Genomic DNA, 24438 nt, shown 5'->3' with positions numbered 1-24438 from the left:
ACTTAAGGACAGCTTCTACCACACTGTCATAAGACTATTGAACAGTTCCCTTATACAATGAGATGGACTATGACCTCACGATCTACCTTGTTGTGACCTTGCACCTTATTGCACTGCACTTTCTCTATAGCTGTAACACTTTACTCTGTACTGTTACTGTTTTTACCAGTATTACATCAATGCACTTTGTACTAACTCAATGTAACTGCACTGTGTAATGAATTGACCTGTACGATCGGTTTGTAAAACAAGCTTTTCACTGTATCACAGTACAAGTGACAATAATAAACCAATACCACACACACTGTCCCACATTCACACACAAATACCCACACACACTCACTGTCCCACACACACACACTATCCCACAAACTGTCCCACACACACACACCATCCCACACACAGTCATTCACATTCACTGCCCACATTCACACTGTCCTACACACACTGTCCCACACACACACAGTCTTACTGATACATTCTATCTGGATGTATCACGGCTTGGTATGGCATCTGCTCTGCCCAGGACCGCAAGAAACTGCACAGAGTTGTGGACACAGCCCAGCACATCACGGACACCAGCCTCCCCTCCTTGGACTCTGTCTTTCCTCTCGTTGTTGTGGTGAAGCAGCCAGCATGATCAAAGACCCCACCAACCTGGGACATTCTCTCTTCTCTCCTCTTCCATCGGGTGGAAGATACAGGTGCCTGAGGGCACGTACCACCAGACTTGAGGACAGCTTCTACCCCACTGTCGTAAGACTACTGAACTACTGTATCACTGTACTAGTGACAATAATAAACCAATACCACACACACTGTCCCACACTCACACACAAGCACCCACACACACACAATCCCACACACACACACAGAATCCCACACTGTCCCACACACACACCATCCCACACACACTCATTCACACTCACTGTCTCATACTCTCACTGTCCTACACACAGACACTGTCCCACCCACACACACTCACTTACTGATACATCCTATCTGGATGTATCACGGCTTGGTACGGCAACTGCTCTGCCCAGGACCGCAAGAAACTGCACAGAGTTGTGGACACAGCCCAACGCATCACGGACACCAGCCTCCCCTCCTTGGACTCTATCTTTAACTCTCGTTGTCTTGGTGAAGCAGCCAGCATGATCAAAGACCCCCCCACCCAGGACATTCTCTCTTCTCTCCTCTTCCATCGGGTGGAAGACACAGGTGCCTGAGGGCATGTACCACCAGAATTAAGGACAGCTTCTACCACACTGTCATAAGACTATTGAACGGTTCCCTTATACAGTGAGATGGACTATGACCTCACGATCTACCTTGTTGTGACCTTGCACCTTATTGCACTGCACTTTCTCTGTAGCTGTAACACTTTACTCTGTACTGTTACTGTTTTTACCAGAACTACATCAATGCACTTTGTACTAACTCAATGTAACTGCACTGTGTAATGAATTGACCTGTATGATCGGTCTCTAAGACAAGCTTTTCACTGTTATCACCGTACAAGTGACAATAATAAACCAATACCACACACACACACCGTCCCACACATGCACTATCCCACAGTTCCACACACACTCTCCCACACACTCACAGTCCCACACTCTCACATAGAGCCCCACACCCACACACATTCACACACACCGTCCCACACACTCACAGTCCCACAAACCGTCCCACACACTCCCCCCCACACACAGTCCCACACTCACACACTGTCCCCCACACATTCACTGTCCAACACATACGCACACTCACCGTCCCACACACAAACACACCGTCCCACACGCACACTCACTGTCTCTCACACACACTTCCACACACAAACTCATACACTGTTCCACATGCACACACTCACACACAGTCCCACCCACACACACCATCCTACACTCACTGTCCCACTCACCCACAGTCCCTCACACACACACTGACACAGTCCCACACACAAACTGTCCCACACTCAGTCCCACTCACACTCCCACACTATCCCACACACACGCACTCACACTGTCCCCCACACAGTCAAACACACACACATAGTCCATCCACACACACACACTCACTGTCCCACACACACAGTCCATCCACACACACACTCACTGTCCCACACACTGTCCCCCCCACACACAGTCCCACACACACACACTCACTGTCCAACACACACTGTCCCCCCCACACACTGTCCACACACACTCTCGCTGTCCAACACACACACTGTCCTACACACACACACTCACTGTCCAACACAAACACTGTCCAACACAGTCCTCCACACAGACTCACTGTCCAACACACATACACAGTCCCCCCCACACACTCACTGTCCACACAGTCACCCAAACACTGTCCAACATTCACTCACCGTCCCACATACACTTACACATACTGTCCACACACTGTCCCCAGCTCACACACTCACTGTGTCCAACACACACACACCCGCCGATTCTCTGCTCACTTATTTTCCCCTATTTGATGCAAAATGGTGGAAGCTCTGACCCAAGCTGTCATTTAACATGGGGGAACATTGTTGGGCACTGATTGCATCGACGGTGTGGTCAACACTGCACCGGTAACCGAATTAAGCATTTGTCCGCCCTCTCTTCGCGCCGCTCTCCTACCGTCAGCCGCCTCTCGACATCTGGCACAGGCCTAGCGAACCCACAATCCAGCGCGCCACAGCGGCGCCGGCGGCCAGGACTCCCAGTGTGCACCGCGCGGAACCCTTCTTGCCAGGAATCCCACAACTCTCCGCGCGGAACACAGGCTCCGTCACAACCTTCCTCGCCAGGACTTCCACAATGCTCCGCGCGGCCCCTTCCCCACTCTCCCTGTGAAGAGTTTGATTTAATTGTCCGGGCAAATTGTCAAATGTGTGTGAGAGAGACAATTGTGAACTTGTTCACTTGATCATTATCAAGTGACTCTTTCATTCACAGTCAAGGGGAGCTGTGTACTTGTGCAGTTCGTATGATTTCCCCTGTGGCTACTGAGACCCAATTGTAACACTGTTGGTAACACAATTGCTTCTCATTTGAAATTTCTGGTTTCAAGTCCCACTTAGCACAATGAAAATCAAGCTGTCACCCAAGTGTAGAGGGTAGAGGGTTTTGCATTATCAAAGGTACCATCTTTCAAATCAGATGCTCTCTCAAGGAGAAACTCTTGAGACTTTTGAAGCAGCTAAGTAATCCACACAATATTTAAAGTCAGAGAATCACCACCCAGCAAGAGCAATTTTATCAGTTTATGCCCTTGTAACCCTGCCGCTTAGTCTCTCTCACATGCCCGTCAACTCCCCTTTGATTATTTTGCCATTTATCCACAGGGCAGCCAGGCGTAATCCGTATTATCAGTGAGAATGCGCAAACTCCAGAGAACAGCCAGTGTTAGGGTCGAACACGGAGTTCAGGCAGCAACTGCTGCATCATGTCAGATGTGGAAGGCACCGTAAAAATGAAAACGTTTTTCTTTAATAAAATATCGATATACTAATTAAAAATACTTTAGCTGCAGAAGCATACTTTCATTATTTTTGATGTCTTAGCAGCTCACAGTATTTAAAAGTTTTGTAAAAACATGACAGCCAAAAGGACATATTTTGATATGGTTGAATGGGTTTGTCAATAATTTGGATGTTAATGCTGTGTAACAATGGGAGAAGTCCAAACAAGTATGGAAAGGCTATTCCCTGTGATCATCTTGGCAGTTGCTCAGAATTGATGATTTGCTTCCACTCCACTTTTGTGGGTTCAACGGTGACCCATGAGACCAACATAAAAACAATCCTAGTCTTTTACAGATAGGGCAGGAGATGGCTAATAGTTTGAGGTGATACACTCCTGCTGATTCATGAACTCAAAGTTCTCAATATCATCTCAAATATTCCTTCTCCACTTTGCTCAAAGTCAATGGGGATGTTGTATTATTTTTTCCAAGAATATGCTAATGACATAGCTCAAAATAAAGTACTTGTTTTAGGAGTCGGGCATTAGACATGATTACAACGTGGCCTGCTTGATAGAGCCAAACTGAACACAATAATGTTTAAAAGTGTTGGTGCTGTTGGCCTGGGAGGACAACCATAGGTGTGCTAAAACTTCCAGTGAATGTGGAGTATTTTGAGGATACAATATGGGTGATGTTTCCAGTGCCTTGAGGTGCCTACTGAAGGTCTCTGAAGCACACAGGACGGTAATAGATCACAAGCTTTTGGCCTAGTCCAAGATCCTGATATTCAAATACCCTTTTTCTCACTCGATTAAAGGCTCTGCTGGTGCATTGAAAGCAATGGTAAATTTCACCACCTCACTTTATTGCATGCAACAAAGCTTGGGCAGGAATTAAGAATTTTTGCAGGTGATTGGGAGTGTGTGAAATCTACTGCATGTGGGAATACATATGGAATGTTCCCACCCCTACTACCTGTGTAAGAATGTCCCTTTCAAGTGTAAAAGCACAAGAATTGGAAAAATATGAAATCAGCACAGTGCAGCTGGAATGCTCAGCAAATGCCATGATTTTCACTCTATGCCATGATACAGAGTATGTTTCTCATGTGAAACTGAAAATTCAAAATACATGTAAAGGCTCAGAAGACATTTGTCATTTATTCAAAAATCAGTGATATAACATGGGATGAATTTGAGCAAACCTAGTGCTAAGGAGACAGTGAGAAAAAAAAAATTCAGTGTCAACTTTCAGGATACTATTGAAGATATTTGGGGGGGGGGGGGGGGGGCAGGGAGGAGGGAAATATAGCATTTCAAAGTAAAATGCCAAAATGAATTGCTCATACAAAGATGCAAGTGATGCCAAATGTGAGGAACTGAGGTCATCAGTGTTGTAAGGTGAATGGTCAGTCTTTTTCCCAGGGTAGAGAAGTCTAAAACTAGAGGGCATAGGTTGAAGGTGAGAGGGGAAAGATTTAAAAAGGGACCTGAGGGGCAATGTAGACCCAGTTCATTTTTTCCCACACAGAGGATGGTGGGTACCTGGATCTAGCTGCCAGAGGAAGCTGTAGATACAGGTACAATTACAAGGTTTAAAAGACTTTTACAGGTACAGGGATAGGAAAGATTTAGAGGGATGTAGGCAAAAGCAGGGAAATGGGACGAGCTCAGGTAGACAACTTGGTCAGCATGTTGGGCCAAGTTGGGCCAAAGGGCCTGTTTCCATACTGTTTAACTCTATGACTAAGTTGTTGTCAATGAACTACATAAACATTAAAGAGGCACAGATGTAGACCCAGTTCATTTCAATCATAGGGCAAAAAGATGTTCCAAGTTCAAAGGTTGAACCACTTAAAAACCAAGAGTGTACATTGATAGTTGGATTTTCTCCAATACAGATCACAGTCCACCATGGCGTCTAAGCATAAGCTAGATTGTTACCTCATCATCATACAAAATACTTGTAGTGATGAGCCATAGTGAACATATCTTTGAAGTCATCGGATACCAAAGATGACAACTGTAGACATCAGGGTCAGAAATGAAGTTGCTTATTGAACCTCTCTCTAAATAATTTTATTAGCAACAATAAGAATGCAGGCAAATGGAATTGACATTTTTGCAATGGAGTGATAGGCTAAGATGCAAGAATCAGGAAATTCAAAAGAAAATGAGTAGAAACATTTATGCAACTAACTCAGTTACAAATATTACTAAGTTCAATTTCAAAAATGAAATTGTCCTGAAAATCCTTTATTACACACATTTGTCAACAAAAGCAGAGAAATTCAAGCAATCATAGAAACCTGGAGCTTTATTTGAACATAAGAATTACAAAACTACTTGTTTCTACTCAAACCAAAACATGACATAACAGCAGTTTTCATACTTTGCTGCCTCTTGATTAAAGCTGCAGTGCTTCACACAATTCTCTTCATTAAACACAGGTGGTGGCATGTACTGTATTCTGTTCAGACAGATACCTTCATTAGCAAACTTAATCCCCTGGAAGCATGTGTTATTCCACACCCATGCAGGATATACTTGTCAAAAAAGCACAATGCCCATTATGTCATATATTTATCAAGAAACAAACCAAAACATTTGTCTGCATTGGAAGTCCTACACATCTAAAATAGATACCAACATTAAAACATACCACCCAAAAGAGGCAAACTTGGTGATATATGCTAAAAACAAAGGGACAAACTTTTATGACAGGATCATCAGCACACTACGCCAATGTAACCCCAGTCAGACAGTAATCTTAAACTAGTCACAAGAATGAGTCATTAAAAACTATTTACAGTAAATTTAAATGCACTAAGTTGTGTCAAAGAGTTGCTCACATTCACTTGTTTACAACTAGCTTACAATAGGGCAAATCAAAGACCAACTGGGACACAGAATTTTTGGGAATTTGTTCAATTTTGTGTGCATATAGATAACTTGTTGTACAAAGACATTTGTTTAGTACCATGGTCAAGTAAATATGCATTGTGCTCGCAATTTTTGAACATGTGTGGATCATTGGTAACCATTGCAAGCTGATTTTATCACTCACAAATGAGTACTACACAGTACTGTACAAGTTAATCTCAGGTTACTCAAGAGAAACAGTGTTTGAATTCCTTTCCTGCAAGCTTAGCCCTTTGTGTAAAGTAACCAAACTACATTCTACAAAAGTAAAAACTTGAAATTAGTTTTAATGGAAACAAACTGTAGTGATTCTACAAGGATTCTAATATTAAAAATTAATATAACGTTCCTATTTTCAGAACATTTCTCACAAAGCCAGCAATTTTCTTTAAAGACACAGCCCTAGCAGATATACCAAAAAAATGGGAAGTTCAATTTATCTTGGCTGATTATAATTTAGGTTTTTGCTTTAAAGGAAGCATTTGAGAAATTGTTTTAAAAATCAGTTTTGTAAAATGTGTATTTTGTTGAAAAATTGAAGTGATGAGCTAGTCAATATATGATACTGCCCTCATTAAATGCAGCATAAATGACACACTGCAAAAACAAGACAAACAAAACTGCAGATTGGTTTTGGTGCTAACTCGTATGGGTTTTATTTTAAACGAGCTAAATAAACCACTGGAGCCATTTATATGCAGGGCCATGATACAGAGTGTACTAAAAGCAAAATTTGAGAATTTGCCAGACAGAAATTAGCTGTTCAACTTCCAGCACCCCCTACCCTCCATATCAGAAAAAAAGAATGACATTAGTTCAAATCAAACAAAATATAATTGTATTTTGGTCTTCACTTTTAACTTGCAGAGCATATTGCTCCACAGAATTATCAGGATTTCTACCCTTTTAATGGCTCAAACATCTCACCATATCAACACCACATTCATCCTTTCTTTCCCCTTTACCATCAGTGTCATGCAAGCTTTGTTATTGTGTGAATGTGCTGCAACAATGTGAACATTAGACATTTCTTCTACAGATTTCAATAATCATGTAATTAATTCTTGGCAAGACATTTCCTGTTTATATGCAATACAACACTGAACTTGGACATTTGCTGAATGTTTTCAACTTAACACTTTACAAAAATAACCAACTTCCTTTGACAGCTTTTGATAAAATAGCCCAGAAAATGGTACTCAACACAAAGCAGTTCCTTGAACAACTCAATAACTGGTATTTTGTCAATAGCACAGAAATCCATCAATTCCCACCACTTCAACGGTCCTTGAAATTTAACTGTCCCTACCTACCCTGCCCCGAGAATTTTTTCCTATTTAACAAATACAGTTACTGCAAACAAAAATGTGATCACTGTTGCCAATCCATTCATGCATGTCTGTACATTGCAATATTAAGACATATCTAAATATTGTTAGAAGGGCAAAAATAATAACAAATAAAATCAGGAAGCTATGAGAATTGCCAGCTAATTGGTTAGATGTTATGAACTATCATCAGTGGGATCATTGGTCAGTTTGTTCTTCAATCTGCACTTCAGGACTTTGTTCCATTTTAGTTTTCCGGTAATCTTCAGCTTGCTTGTCCAACATTTTCTTTAAAATAAAGAACATTAATGTAGCAACATCATCATGGTTTTAGGAAAAGTCTTTACCCCTCTAATTATAATATGCAGGATGCTGCCAGAACCAGAGGGCCTGAGTTATAGCAAGAGGTGGGCCAGGCTAGGTCTTTAATCCTTGGAATGTAGGAGAATGAGGGTCGACCTTAGAGAAATGTTTAAAATTATGAGATGCATAGATAAGGTGGATGATAATAGTCTTTTCGCAAGGGTACGAGAGTCCAAATCTAGGTGGCATAGATTTAGGGTGAGAGGGGAAAGATTTAAAAGGGACCAGAGGGGCAACTTTATCACGCAGAGCGTGGTGAATATATGGAACAAGCTGCCAAAGGAAGTGGTTGAGGCAGGTACAGTAATATAATTTAAGCAGCACTTGGATAGGTCCATGGAAGGGCAGGGGTTAGAGGGCTATGGGCCGAATGCAGGAAATTGGGAAGAGCTGGGTGGGCACCATGGTCAGCATGGACTTGTTGGGCCAAAGGGCCTGCAGCTGTGCTGTATTGCTCTATGACTCTATGTTATCAACTGGGTTTAATAAGAAGATTGTTATAGAGCCGAAATCTGAGAAAATAATCATGTTCTTTAAAGCATCTGTTATGTAGGTCCAGGTACAAATTCACAGTGCAGCTTCAAATTTCATCACTCTATTCACAAATTAATGTGAATCTCTCTCATTAAATTCTGAATGCTTCTACCAAACTCACCATAGTTGCATTGAATGGCATTCTAGTTTCAGAATTTAATTCAGAGAGAAGCCTTATCCCATCACATTAATTGTCAATGTTCAGATAGTTAAAAACATACTCATGATTTCCTTCACAGTTGTGTAAAATTAATAAAAGGTCCACAAATCATGTACACAAGCATACATTTTCTACCCAAGCAGATTACAGCCCTCAGGACTAGACACTGAATTCAATAATTTCAGATGAGCATCCTTTCCAGTTTGTGTCACACTTACCAGTTCCTAATGCAATGCTAATGTTAACTCAGCTTTCCTCTCCACAGATGCTGCTTGCTTCATTGAATACTTCCAGCAATAGTTACATTCTATATCTCAGTTCCAGTACTGTTTCATTTTCTTTTGCCTGCATACTCATCCATCCTCCTTTATTTATGCACTCAGCCAGATTAGCTGCAATTACTAAACCTTAATCACCCCTTTCAACCAGCATCAACACAATCTGCATCATTCTATCTATCTTGGTTTCCACACGACCACAGAGATTCCTTCTGTTCTCTCCAGACCCCTTCAAATGTGCAACTTAGAAAACCAGCTTGTTTTAATTTTTCTAGTTCTGATGAAAGATTCAAACCCTGGGCCTCTGTACCTCCCTCTGCAACTGGAACCTCGACTTTGATAGGTTGAGCGAGCTAGGGGTTTTCTCTTTGGAGAGGAGGAGGTTGAGAGGGAACTTGATATAGGTGTACAAGATGATAAGAGGCATAGATCGAGTGGACAGTCAGAGACTTTTTCCCAGTGCGACATTGGCTAACACGACAGGACATAATTTTAAGGTGATTGGAGGAAGGTATAAAGGAGATGTCAGGGGTAAGTTTTTTTTTTGCACAGAGCGGTGGGTGCGTGGAACGGGGGCAGATACATTAGGGACATTTAAGAGACTCTTAGATAGACACATGACTGATAGAAAAATAGGGGGCTATGTGGGAAGGAAGGATTAGATAAATCTTAGAGCAGGATAAAATGTCAGCACAACATTGTGGGCCAAAGAGCCTGTACTGTGCTGTAGTGTTCTATGTTCCTCATCAGGAGAACAATCAGTACAGATCGGTAATAACATCTCCTCCTCACTGACAATCAACACAGGCACACCTCAAGGATGTGTGCTTAGCCCACTGCTCTACTCTCTCTACACTCGTGATTCTGTGGCTAGGCACAGTTCAAATGCCATCTAAATTCGCTGATGACACCACTGTTGTTGGCAGCATCTCAGATGGCAATGAGGCGGCGTACAGGAGTGAGATAGATCAGCCGATTGAGTGGTGTCGCAAAATCAACCTTGTACTCAATGTCAGCAAGACCAAGGAATTAATTGTGGACTTCAGGAAATGGAAAATCAGGAGAACACACACCAGTCTTCATTGACAGGTCAGCAGTGGAAAGGGTGAGCAGCTCCAAGTTCCTGGGCATCAACATCTGAGGATCCATCCTGAGCCCAACACATTGATGCAATCACACAGAAGGCATGCCAGCAGCTCTACTTCATCAGCAGTTTGAGGAAATGTGGTATGTCACCAAAGACTCTTGCAAATTTCTACAGATGTACGGTGGAGAGCATTCTGACTGGTTGCATCACTGCCATTGTGCAGGATCAAAAGAGGCTGCAGAGGGTTGTAGACTCAGCCAGATCCATGACGGGCACAACCCTCCCCACCAGAGGACATCTTCCTCAAGGCAGCGGAATCCATCATAAAGGACCCTCACCATCCAGGACATGCCCTCTTTGCATTACCATCATCGGGGAGGAGACACAGGAGCCTGAAGACACACACCCAATGTTTTAGGAACAATATCTTCCCCTCTATCATCAGATTTCTGAACGATCCATGAACACTACCTCGTTATTCCTCTTTTGCACTATTTATTTTTAACTTAGAGCAATTTTTATGTCTTGCACTGTACTGCTGCTGCAAAACTACAAATTTCACAACATATGTCAGTGATAGTAAACCTGATTCTGAAAGATCAACAATCTGAAATGTTAACTATGGTGCTTTCCACAAATGCTGTTCAACCTGCTGGATATTTCAAGAATTTTTTTTTCAGTATTTGCACTTTTTCTTTCTTTTTGATTAAATTTGATCTGCAATGGAACATGTTAATGATTTCTCTTCCACAGATGCTCCATCTGCTGAATACTTCACTGTTTCAGCATCTACAGTAGTTTGTTTTTGTCCATCTCAATATACACTAAAGTGGTCCTAATACTTATCCCTGGGAATACTACAGTACATTTCTTGCCAATCCGTTGAGCAACTGTTCATTATTACTCTCTGCACTTCAGCCAACCTAGATTGTTCCTTCCCAAAAATCTTTGTGATCCTTTGACAAACACATTTAAAATATTCAACTGTGTCCCCTGCTTTAAGAAAATCAAGTTAGCAAACAAAAAAAAAAATCGGTCTTTGAGAAATCTATACCAAGATTTAGTTATGAGAGAATACTTTTAATTTTGACAAGATTTTCTTTACAGATCTCCCTACCAGCAACATTAGACAGACCAATTTATAATTGCTGAATTTATCCATCTTCCATTTTGTCAATAGGGTTGCAAAACTTTTACAAGCCTTCTGCACTCGAGCAGCACTTGCATACATCAGGGTTGGAAGATTCTGGGCAGAACCTCCACAATTTTCATTCTTTCTTTCCTCACTAACCAAGAATGCACACCATCATGAAAAGCCCTTCTCACTCAAGTAATTCCAACCTCTCTTTATCCTATTCAATATTGTTGCTATCTCTTCCTTACTTGCAAAATTGAAGAATGATGAAATGTATTCATTTAGTATCTCAACCATGCTCTCTGCCTCCAGATCTCCTTCCTAGGCTTTCATTGACCCCAACCTTCCTCCTCTACTCTTCTAATATTTATAAATGATTATTTTTGTCTTCCATTTTATAGCCAAGAATTTATTGGTGTGCCCCCTGCCTCTTATTATTCCCTTTAGGAAGAGATCTCTACTTATTTTTGTATTCAGCTTGGTTCTCTTTTGTATTATGAACCACACATTTAACATGTTTCACTTAACATCAACCCAAGGAGATTGACTCAGGGGGCCTTTCTTACCCCCTCCCTCCCCCCACCAAGGGAAACTGTCTAACCTGTACACAAACTGTCTCTCCTTTGAAGCCTTCCCTATTAGTCAAGGATTGGTTGAGCAAATTATAGCAAGGCTACATCATTTTCAACTCACTCACCCCCTCCCAGTTATGTATTTTATGGATGACTGTTCCTCATCCTTTACTATACTAAACCCAAAATTACACTCACTATTTGTCATACAATTCCCAAAATTGTAATGCTGTCCACTTCAGTCCCCAAAACCAAATCCAGCACTGTTTCCTTCATGATTGGCTTTAATGACTCTTGAACCTTTTAAACCTTCGGTTCTTTTGCAACGTTTTTCTCTCTTTTGTCCCTTGCCAATATTCTTATGGCTCTTGTTCCTGAACATCTGCCCTCTTTTTCCCATCTCACTATGGTAGACTTTAAGAATATACCCATAGCACATTAGACACCCAATTGCAGATTCACCTCAAACCACCTTTGAGGACTTAAGTTTTCTTCTGTGCTTCTAGTTCCCACATGGACAACTAATCTTAACTACTCCTGAACTTCCACCCCCACCACCCTTCTTAAATATCAGAGAGACCACAAATTACATGATACATGTTGGCAATTGCCGATATCTGTTTTCCCATCTCCATATGATCACCACGGGCAAAGAACAGATAGACAGCCTGTGCCTCTATATAACTGCCTTTATTCTTATGAATTCTTTTGTTCCATAGTGTTACAGGTTATGTCTTGTGTCATTATCAATCTTTGTATCACTGAGAACCCTACGTTCCCACAGTATTCCTGCATGGTCTATTCCTACAGGACTGGGTCAACACATCCTGAGCTCAAAAGCAACACAGAAGACTATGCCTGAGCTGTCTGATCCAACAAGTTCTAAGGAATCCAAATTTTAAGTAAAAAGTCATTCCACTAACTTTTTTTAAAAAAAGATAAAAAATCTATAAAGTTTGAATGTTGAACGACCTGATAAGTAAACTCACTGATTTTTGTCTAAAAGGTGTGCATGTAGATATTACAAAGAGATACATGTATACATGGTTACAACAAGTTTTCCTACTTCCAATCAAGTTTTTATTCAAATAATACTAGCACAGATATCAAGTAAAGAGAGGAAATGGCCCCACCTGTTTCCTATGGACAATTGCTGACACTTTTCCCAGTCACTTAAATTCTGGATTATCAGACGATGAACACATTGTGAATGAATACATCTTCACTTGCCTGAACAGAGTGAAGAAATACAAATAAACACACAAAACAACCACCTCAGGATTCCAGACACCAGGAGACTCACCTTCAGTTTCTGATAATGAGGCAGGCTGCTACAATGGGTTTTCTTTGCCACTTCCTCCTTTGTGTAAAAGAGACAGCACAGCGTGCAATAATATCCAGTCTTTGGAACCACATAGTCTAGTCCTACAGTTTAAAAAGAGACAAACAGTTTTCATAAAAGCTTATTACAACTTATAAATCAACAATGAACAAACCTTTCCAGGCAAGTGAAGACTAGATCATCACACACCTGAACATGCACATTCTAGGGGAGCAAAATGGAAGGGAAAAGCAAAGGTTAGTCAATACAGGATATCCAGCCACCAAATTTGTGGCTGTTGCAGTTGAGTTTCTGGATAACAGCTACCAAATGCTTTCACTGTACTCACACCAATAATATTTACATATTGCACAAAGTTAGTTAGATTAAAACATGCCACTGCTACAGGATAGCCAGGTTGCACTAATACCCAAATGGACCAGCATTGATACATATGTGAATATACAGCAAGTGTGGCATTTGGATGAATTTGAGTACATGCAATAGATTTACAAACTGTTTTAATTAAGTTTACGAACATTTTCAATGTATAGTAATATGACTTTTCATACTCAAACACTAAATTTTTTTTAAAATCGCACTCTTGCAAATCTGCATTTTATTAATAAACAAAATCTTTTCCTACCAACAGGATTGTTGGGCTGATATGGTGCAAGTCGGTACTCATCTGGAGTAGGAGATCGTGATCGAGCACGCTTGCTTTCTGGTTCTACACAAGTTGAGATTGTCTCGCCCTGCGTTTCATTCTTTTGATCTGTATCCATCTTATTTTCAATCATTTCATCTCCATCTTGTTTTACTTCATTTTCTTCACTACTATCTTTTTTGTCACTTTGTTCTGTTCTTTTAGTTTTAATGTTTTTTCCCCTCTTTCGACCACGTTTTCTTTTAGGTTTGTCTACATCCTCTTCTTTTTGCTCATTGGTGTCCTCAGATTTCTCTGTTAGAACACTTACATCGGCTTCATCAGTTTCCAGTTTACTACTGTTCTCTGCACAAGATGTCAGATCTTCCAGATCCAAATTTCCAGCTTCTACATCACCAACCTCATCCACAGTTACAAATTCATCTATGTTTTCAGGAAAGCACTCTTCCTTCAACTCCTACAGGAAATCAAATTATGTTTATGAAATCCCTTGAATCTCTGCTTCAGTTTATTACGGGCAAACATAATTTTACTCATCAAAAATGCAATTAATCTTCTAAAAGACTTTTTTCCTCAATATCAAAAACTTTTGCCAATAAGTCAGTACATTTCCTTTCTAAACAAAGTAGCTATGGGAAAAAAATATGGTGTAATGAAGCATAAAAACTTAATTGGAAGGACTAATATCATTGACCGATAGAAGATCTGGCCCATGTAGACGGGAAATGTAATTAGCAGACAAAATGTACAACAGGAAACCTTGGGAGAAGGTGGTTCAAGTGCAGAGTAAAGAGTGAAGTGAAGAGAATCCTAAACTAGATCACCCTGGATGACTAAAGATTGCTAAAGTGAGATATGAAGCTGAAAAGCTTATTATACAGTACAATGTACTGTATAATATGCAAATGTACTGTATACAATGTACAGTATACAATATACTGTATACAAATTATACAATGTACTGTATAATATGCAAAGAAGAGTACAATGATTAATAAACAAGATACTGGAGGAATTCAGTGGGTCATGCGACATCCGTCGAGGGGGAGCGGACAGTCAACATTTCGGGTCTCAACCCGAAACATTGACTGTCCATTTCCCTCCACAGATGCTGCCTGACCTGCTGAGTTCCTCCAGCATCTTGTTTGTTGCTCCAGATTCCAGTGTCTGTATTCTCCTGTATATAACAACTATCAGGGAACAGGGAGAATATAAACAGTAAAGAAGTAGTCAACCAAAAGATGGGGTTAATGAGGACCATGGGGAGATATTTTTGTGGAATTATCAGGCATGGATGAAACATTAACTAGTTATACCACATCTGATTTAATGAAAGTGATGCTGTTGCAGTAAAAGAGGCAACAGCAGAGTTGCTGGAATGGGATAAAATTAGGGTTGTCAATTTATTCTCATTAATGCACACAATTAACAAATGGTTGTAGCTTGACAATGCCCAAACTGCCCATCTGTGCAGTCAGGGAAAAGCAGTCTGCAAAATGCAGCATGGCTGCAAACTTGCAGTGCAACCTTCCTACTCCTCCCTCCCATAACACCAGCCACGCACATCCAACCGGTTGGTAAGATAAATGACATCCAGTGACAATGACTTAAGGTAACAGCCATAGCTTGGGCCAGGGACTTGCTTCTGTAGTGATGCAAGCATCCAACTTACCTCACCATAACTGTTTAGTTGGTCCTCCCACCACACCTGCTAGGCCTATTGCTGGGTTCTCTTTTAGTGTTGCCTCACTGTTTTGACAGTTATTCTCCTTTCTCAAATCCCCACACCCTCCAATTATGCCTGGAATCCAGCTGTAACATCAAGTTGATGGTCACATGTTGAAGTGACTTTCAGTATTAAAAGCTCCATTCACAATGTTTTAAAGTTCAATCACATAACCATATCAAGGCTTCTGGGAAACTGGCCCTAACTGGTTCATCTGTCAAATCATGGCTTTGTACTTCACAGTAGCTTTGACTCTCACTCTTTTGACTGACTTTGATTACACTAATATCACCTTACAGTGCCTCAGCCAAAAAAAATTCTTTGCTTTTTAGCTGAATTAAGCTCGCTGCTAAGCTTTTTGAAAATGTGCCACAACTGACAATGGTGGGGCAAAGGAAATTAGGGATGCACAAGAGACCACAATTGGCAGATTGCAGAGATCTGAGGATTATAGAGATAGGGGGCAAGCCCTTGAGGGATTTAACCACGAGAAGTTTAAATTAAATTCTTGAAGTAATAATAAGAAACAATAGGAGTATTTCCTGTTGGGCCATTTAAGTTTGAAAGCAACATACTATCATTCAAGCAGAAATATTGTATGATTGTGAAATTGTAACCTATTTTTCCCCTCTTCCCAACTGTTTAAAAAATTGACAGCCCAAATAAAAGTAGATACTTAAGTTTGGGAATATTCTAGGACTTTGGTTTTGAGAGAAGTATAGACGGAAATTGCAGAGACTCTCGGCACAAAATTTTCAATCCACCTTTGACAAATGGATGATGTTGGAGCACTGGAGGATTCTAAAATTTACTTGAAAAGGGGAGATAATATGAAGTAACATTTTGATCTGAATAAATTACCCTTTTCAAGCAGTTCAAGGAAACAAATTCAAGATGCAGATCCACAAATCTTTGAAGGCAGCTCGACAGAGATTGTTATGAAAAGCATATGGGACCCTTGGCATTAACAGAAAGTAATACAAAAGCAAAGAAGTTTGCTAAACCCATGTAAGCCTCTAGTCAATCTCAATTTGAACAATGTTTCAAATCAGGGAACAACACTTTAGAAGAGATGCATCAGAGCAATGGTTTTCACACCTTTTAATACATGTAATCCACTTTAACAAAATGGCTCACCCACACAACCCAATAATAATAATTTCTCTAGTCTGTGGATAGGCATTTATTTAAAGGTGGGGACATTATCATTTTTCTCAACATCACATGACCCACTTTTAAACCAATGCCTTGGAGGGTGTGTTGTAACAAATGTAACATGAATGGGGGAAAACTTAACATCAAGTTGTTGAATTGCGGAAGAGTCAGGAGGTAGACACTAAGAACAATCACAGAGAGAAACATAAATAATTGTGGAAAAACAGGGCTTGGGGGAGGGGCAGTGTAGTAAGGAAAAATGGTATTAATCAATAGCTCATTACAGGAGTTGGCACTGGCTCAGTGAAACAAATGCTCTTCCTGGAATACATAATTTGTAAGCAGTACCTGTAATAATAAATAGCAAAGCAAATTATAAAGTTTCAAACACTCCAAATCAGTAAAAATCCAAAACAAAAGTCAGCTACTTTGTGTTTGACATATTAGCAAGATATTGTACAAAGGCAGAAGACACTTAAGAAATCTCAAATTCCATGCCTAATTCACATATCCACCACCCAATTGAGATGATCCTATTTTAATCTGAAGTCTAGCTAGGGCACTTGTTGAAGATCTATGGAAACGCAAGGAAGTGTTTGAGAAAGGAAAAGTGACAGAAGCAGGGCTAATGACTTAGGATTTAGGCCTTGAAATGCTACTGGGAGTATTTTTGCAGGGTGAACCCCTAGAAGTGGACTTCTTTTGAGGATGTCATTTGTTTATCTTAATTAAATCTTTATCTTAACCCCTAGATTTTCAGTCAAAATATAGTCTGCTACTCCCTACAACCCAAAAAAATGTCTATCAACAGGGAAATCAAACAGCTCCTTGGCAACTTCTTTTTCTTGAACAGCAAAATATATCAAGATGCTTCATATAAATATTAAAAACAGATGCTGGTTCTTTTGAACAGAAGTCTAAAACATTCAACACAGTACTATCAGAGAGCAGAAGTCAAAGGCTGACTGGTGTTAACAAATTACTAATAACTAGATAATGACCATCACATATTTAAAACTTAAAATATACAATCAAAGAACTCATGCTGGGAAAAAAAATACCTGGGATGACATTTGTTGATTTCTTTTGCTCCTTTGAACAGCTGGTGTCTGTTTCAAAACAGAAAAATTATATTTTTTAAATTGCCAATCAGATAAAAATACAAGGGCAATTATAAACATCAGAAGTGGGAGTCCAGCTCTGCCATCCATCATAACCACAGCTGATCTTCTACCTCTGCTACATTTTCTTGCACTATTCCCATAACTCTCAATCCCCTTAATATTCAGAAATCTACCTACCTTGATTTTGAATGAACATGACCAAGCCTCCATAGCCCTCCTGAATAGATCATTCCAAAGACTCACCACCCTCTAAGAGGACAAATTATTGCTCACTTCAGTCCCAATTGGCCCACCCCCTATCCTGAAAGTGTGACTCCTGGTTCTAGAGTCCTCAACCAGAGGAAACGTACTTCCCTGCACCCTGTCTGTTGAGCTCCAAGAATTTTTAAGTTTGAACAAGAATTCCTCTAATTTTCTAAACTCTAAGAGACTAAGGCCCCCAAGTCCACCCAATATCTTCTCGTACCATTCCTAGATCCAGTCCAGAAAATCTTTCAATGGCAAATACATGTTCAAGTATTTTTTCCTTAGGTAAACAGATCAGAACTGTGCAAGTACCATCTCATCTAGGCTTTGTGTATAACTGTAGTAAGCCATCTATACTTCTGTACTGCAAAGGGCAACATACCATTTGCCTTCCTAATCAACTGTGTGTTGGCAGTGACTTGTGCACAGGGACACCTCGGTCCGTTTGGACATCATTATTACCCAATCTCTTTCACCATTTGAAACATAATACTCTGTTCCGTTTTGTGCAGTAAAATGGCCAACCTCACATTTCTTTCTCCACAATATGTTGCATCTTCCATGTTTTTGCACACTCACTCAATTTCTCTATCCTGTGAAGCCTCTTCTCTATGTACAATCCCACCTAATTTTGTATCATTAACAAACATGGAAATGTGACATTTAGACTCCTCAGCCAAGTCATTTATGTAGATCATGAATAGCTGGACCCCAAGCATCAATCCCTGCAACATCCCACTAGTCACAGCCTACCTACTGAGAATGATCTGTTTAATATCACTTGTTGCTTTCTATCTGATAACCAACTCTCAACCCACCCAAGTACACCACTTTGTGCTCCAACCCTTTTGACCATCCTCTTGGGTGCGACCTTATAGAAAGCCTTCTGAAAATTTAGATATACTGTATCTACTTCTTCCCTCTTATCTACTCTACTAGCCATACCCTTAAAGAAACATATCTAAACTTTTACCGTCTCAGTTGTTTCTGATGTATTTTGCATGCTTGTTTCCACATCTATTTTGGAATCTGGTTCCACCAAGTCAGATACTTCCATTTCATGCATCGTTTCCTTCAGTAAACCTTCTTGATCAATTTCATTCTCTGATTCACTAGTGCAGAGCCCCTCAACCATAGCTTCTTCAAGTTCCACATCACTTTCAACAACTGCAATTGCTTCTTCCCGTGAAACTTCCTCTTTTATTTCAGATTTAATTTCTCCTTCATTATCTCCCTCGGAGTTTTCCTTCTTGATTTCTTTCGAAGGCGAACTTTCAGAGGTTCTCTGTTCTCCTTTATCTCCATCAGCTTTTGGAGGGTTCTTTGATTTGCTAGGTAGTTTTTTCTTAAAAGAAGGACTGCGGGAACGTCGTCTTCTTCTAAGAGTGAAACAAATGTATATTAAAAAAGTGGATAACATCTAGTTCTGGTAACTGATTCAAATTGATTGCAGACAATCTATGGGCTGAACTGACCTAGTTGGCCCCAAACTCCCAATTGTCAAAGTTTTCGCAGCACATAGAAAACAAAATTTGATCCAGGATGTTTTTTTGGAGATTGAGATGGAAAACAAGTTAAAAACTTAAACCAGAGAAAGTATGTTTGGCAGGTCAAAATTTGGACCATTATCATAATTAATTAAGCCACTATCACTAAAAGTACTTTGGCTGCCAATTTCTATCTTGTTCTCAAATTCATTTGCTCCAGTGGACTTTTACCTTCCCTTTATGGATCTGTCTCCACCACGTTCCACCCATTGCCCTCCCCGACCTTCTGTGTTACTTAGACTGAATTGCTTTCTTTCTCAGTTCTGATGAAGGAGTCTTTGACCTGAAACTTTAACAAGTTTCCTTTTTTTTCCACCTCAGACGCTGCTTGACTGGCTGAGTTCTTCCAGCATTTCTGTTTTTTTTGCTTACTTCCTTGGCAAACCTAACCTGACCCAATTGGTCATGTCTAACACATCCTTCCTAGAGCTTCTCTGCGATTTAAAACCATTGTGTTTTCTGTCCCAGACAAAGAATATTCATCCTGAATCATTAACTTTCCACAACTGCTGCATGATCTGCTGTGTTTCCAGCATTTTCTTTTTATTTCTGGTCTTTATGTGACTGCAGATCCATTAACGTGATCAAGTCCTAACTACCTTTTCAATTCAGGGGTAATCAGGGATGGACCAAAAATGCTGGCATTGCCAGCTGTGTGCCTATTCCATGAATGATTAAATCTGAAGATATACTTCATAAAAGAATGTTATTTGTCACAAAGCGTCTAAGGGCTTGACCATCTATTGAAATAAGAGCATTCCTTTCTGACCTTGCCAAGTAACCCATCAAAGAAAATGGCTTAAGAAAGTGACAGTCAAACATATCATAGTAAAATACATAACTACAGAGACAATTTACCTATCTGCTTCATCCTGTTCTTTCAATAATTCTTGAACCTTTATGCTCGGTTTCTAAAATAAACAGAAGAAAATTATTACAAGATCAGGAATGCTGTAGAAAACTCCCTGGGTTCAAATCATGGCTGTTCACAGGCTCTCATGCCCCATATATAACAAAGTTACATAGCCCAATACCAAGGACTGAAGTTAGAAGACTATTTACCCCTCAAGCCTAATTACTACCACTTCTATAGTTTCTTACCTTTTCTGCTAAAAAGACTCCATATTTTAGTCTATACCCAACCAGTAGAAACAGCAGTATATCAGTTAGATAAATATTTTGAAAACACCAAATCATTCCTGAAAATGTCTCAGTTCCAGGAAATTGAATACTAATTTGTGGAATCTCTCTGGATAATTTAACCCTCACAAACCAAGTATCATCCTGGCAAATCTACACTGCACTCTTGCAAAACCAACATCTTCCTAAGGAGTGTTGCTTAGAATTGCTCACAGGATGAGGTGTGATCAAATAAGGACATATTATAAATCCAGGTGACATTGCAACAAGGAAAATTCTCATGTGTACATTTATAAGTTCACTAATGAGAAAGCAGCCAGTAAAAATGAGGGCAGAGAACTTTTTGAGCTGCTTTAATAGTAAATAAAAAGGATTCATTTCCCTTGGAAGAAGGATTAAAAATAGGGGCACAGATTTAAAGTAATCAGAAGGCTCTTTTTCACCCAGAGGGTAGTAGAGTCTGAAGACCAACTTAAGACATTTTTAATGTCTGCCAACAACCTCACCAAGAGATTAGAACTAAAGATTTCCAGAACAATGACTGGAATTAATTTGCTAACTCATCTGGCTGACAATTTAGGATCTTTGGGGAAAATGAATACTGTAATCACCCAGAGTAGGAGAGGATAACTGATATTATGCTTTTAAAAATTCATTCATTTTTCAGAATGGGATATCACTCACAAAGCTAACATTAGTGCTCATCCCTAAATGCCTTTGAGAATGTGGGCACGAGTCATTTTCTTGGAACTGCTGCAATTCCTCTGGTGATGATAATCTTGGTCGCTGCTTGGTTTGCAGTTCCAAAATTTAGATCAAGTGAAAATGAAGGATCAGCAATACATTGCCAAATCAGGCATTCCCATGGATTTGCGGTCCTAGTCCTTCTTGGTGGTAGGGGTCACAGGTTCGGGAAGTGCTCTACGAATAGCCCATGCATGCAGTGGTGGAGGAATTCGGTAGGATGCCAGTTAAGTGAGCCATTTGTCCTGGATGACATCAAGCATTAAGCGTTTTTGGACCTGCACTCATCCAGGCAAGTGGAAGGTATGCCATTACACCTGTGCTTTGGGACATCAGGATGTTACCTGCCACGTGACAACTAGCTTCTGGCCTGCTCTTGTAGGGCATCCAACAATGGTAATGCAGTTGAATATCCAGGGTGAGTTGCAGTCGGAGATCATCATTGCCTGACACTTCTATTCAGCCTCGGACACTGCCCTGAGAAATTCCTGTAGTTACATCTTGGGGTTGGGATCATACTGGAAAGGAAATAATTGCTAAACCAGCTGATTGCCAACAACCACAATTTGCAAGTGCATTGTATAAGAAATGACTCCAGCCATTAAAAAGTGTTCTCTTTGATGCCTTTTGTATTCAACTTTTCCAGAGATCCTTGATGCCAGACACTGTCATATGATGCCTCAATTCAAGGATGGTTACTCTCACCTCACCTCTGTAATTCAACTCTTTGATCCATGATGATCTTTGTGGCCAAGTGAGCCTGGTAAAACTCAAACTGGACATCTGTGAGCAGGTTATCCAAGAGCAAGTGCTGTTTGATAACACTGCTGACACCTCCCAACACTTTGGTGTAATTAGCTTGATCGAATTTGTCTTTTTGTGAACTGGACATAGTTGGACTATTTTCCACATTGTCAGGTAGACGACAATGCTGTAACTGTACTATTGCATGCTCTTTTGTGTAGCAAGTCACCATTTCATTTTTAGGTCCACCTAGTACTTTTCCTGCTCTGCATTCCTCATTGAACCAGGGTCAATTCTCCAGCCTTCCTAAAGTGAAAACTATGCCAGACCATGCAGTTTATAGATTGTGGTGGAATGCACTTCTGCTGCTACCTTGCGAAAGTCTAATTTTGAAATACTAAATCTGTTCTTAATCACTCTCATTTAATACAATAGTAGTATCATACAAAGAGAGTCCTCGTGTTGATTTGCTCACCGTCACTCTAGATCTTGGACAGATCGGTAAGTAGTAGTGTTTCCAAGTCATTCTTGGCAATAGACATTGTAGTCCCAAACCTAGAATACATTGTGTCCTTGGTACTTTCAGTCCTTCTTCCAAGTGTTGTTCAACATTGCAAAACAATGATTCATCATGGTAAGAGGGCAGTAGATGGTAATCAGGAAGTTCCCTTGCTCATGTTTAACCTGATACCATGATACTCTAAGGGGTCCAAAGTCAGTATTGGGACAAAGCAGCAAGCTGTGCATGACTAGGGATTTTGAAGTTGGAGACCATGGAAAGATCACCTCCAGAAGAATAAAGGCCAATAACTGCAAGAAGCAATGATCTGATGTTCCATAGCAGGGTCATGGTCGAGAGGGAAGTGTGAGGGGATGGCGGAAGAGTTGGTTTTAGGCTATGCAAGCCAGAAATGAATCTGTCTTACATAGACTGAAGCCAATTCTCACAGCACCACATCTGTAAGCAAATGTAATGACAAAATTTGGGTTGGTCTTTAACGAATAGAGTGCTGCAAGCTCAGGTGAACAATGGTTGGCGGAAATGTTATTTCAAGTTTTCAATGTAAAGATTGAGAGAGGGCAAAAAACCCAGAGGAAGAGATCCAGGAGTGTGTTGGGAAATATGAAACCAGAGAACAGTTCTATGTGGTGAAAACTGCAGACTAAAGTAGTCCCGTTTCCTCTCACTGCATCTTAAAACGTTAACTTTTTCCAGTTCTGATGTTATCAATCTTCCTATTAACTCTCTCGCTCTTCCAAGATGTTACCTGATCTGCTGAGTATTTCCATAATTTTAGATTTCCAGCATAGAGTCATAGATTCATACTGAATGGAAACAACTCTAAACCTTTCCTATCCATGTACCTGTCCCAGTATCTTTTAAATGTTGTTAATGTACCTGTCTCAGCCACTTCCATCTGCAGTACTTTGTTTTTGAAATATTTTTTAAAAAGTCAAAAGACAATGCTGAATATTTAGAAAATGATCACTTAAAAAGAAAAAGGACCTGCATTCATGTAACAGTTTTTACCACCTCAGGAAGCCCCAGAGAACTTCATGGACAATTAATTACTTTTAAGTATAGGCACTGTTGTAATACAATTAAAAGGTACACCTTACCTTCAGTACAAGAGTCTTGTATTTCTGAGATGCATCCACCGTTACCTTTCTACCTCGAAATATTAAAGGTGTTTTCTTGTAGTGTTTAACCATGTCTACCATACATTTTTTTGACTCCATTTCCAGAAATGCCTGTTGGTTACAGTATTAATATAATCAAGTCCATGGAAGATTAATCATAGCATTTCTTTTAACTATTTAGAGCATGGTAGAATATATATCCCTGGTTCAACTACTGCCATGTTCTTATTCCCCTTGCTCCTCCTTTAGTCATGGTACTTTCTGAACATGGGCAATGTAAGTGTTACAGCAAATTTTCATGGCAGGTATTCCCAATATATAATTGTAACCCCTGCCTTCCTTAAACAAAAATACTTTTGATGATACCTGGTTCCTGAGTCTCATCACAATGTAATTGAGCACTTTCCCAAAGCTGGTACCAATTTTCACAACATCAGCGTCCGAGTACCCAGACGGAGGGAGATTCTGCAGAAGCGCCACCCTGCCACCACTCCTTTCTTGTTTTTGCTTCTGTAAAGTAAAGCAATTTTAGAAAAACTG

At 40.2% G+C, this 24438-nt stretch overlaps 2 protein-coding genes across 4 annotated transcripts in view; both read right to left on the bottom strand.

Moving 5' to 3' along the window:
* LOC127569204 (uncharacterized) overlaps window positions 1-2637 on the bottom strand; it is a 58401-nt gene extending 55764 nt beyond the window's left edge. Inside the window, exon 1 of the mRNA XM_052013609.1 lies at window positions 2515-2637. The gene's annotated coding sequence lies outside the window, so the exon portion shown is untranslated. The remainder of the gene's footprint in view (window positions 1-2514) is intronic.
* A 3126-nt stretch (window positions 2638-5763) lies between these two features.
* LOC127569245 (matrin-3-like) overlaps window positions 5764-24438 on the bottom strand; it is a 37176-nt gene continuing 18501 nt past the window's right edge. For all 3 annotated transcript variants that reach the window (XM_052013692.1, XM_052013693.1, XM_052013691.1), the window contains exons 9-16: window positions 24265-24408; window positions 23878-24009; window positions 20488-20540; window positions 19056-19461; window positions 17774-17821; window positions 13811-14288; window positions 13147-13268; window positions 5764-8002 (exon numbers count right to left, since the gene is read on the bottom strand). In XM_052013692.1, coding sequence (XP_051869652.1) covers window positions 7913-8002; window positions 13147-13268; window positions 13811-14288; window positions 17774-17821; window positions 19056-19461; window positions 20488-20540; window positions 23878-24009; window positions 24265-24408 — 1473 coding nt within the window. In that variant the 3' untranslated portion in view covers window positions 5764-7912. The remainder of the gene's footprint in view (window positions 8003-13146; window positions 13269-13810; window positions 14289-17773; window positions 17822-19055; window positions 19462-20487; window positions 20541-23877; window positions 24010-24264; window positions 24409-24438) is intronic.

The sequence above is a fragment of the Pristis pectinata genome, chromosome 4, assembly GCF_009764475.1.
Source record: "Pristis pectinata isolate sPriPec2 chromosome 4, sPriPec2.1.pri, whole genome shotgun sequence".
Lineage (NCBI taxonomy): Eukaryota > Metazoa > Chordata > Chondrichthyes > Rhinopristiformes > Pristidae > Pristis > Pristis pectinata.
This window is presented reverse-complemented; position numbering and strand designations above follow the sequence as displayed.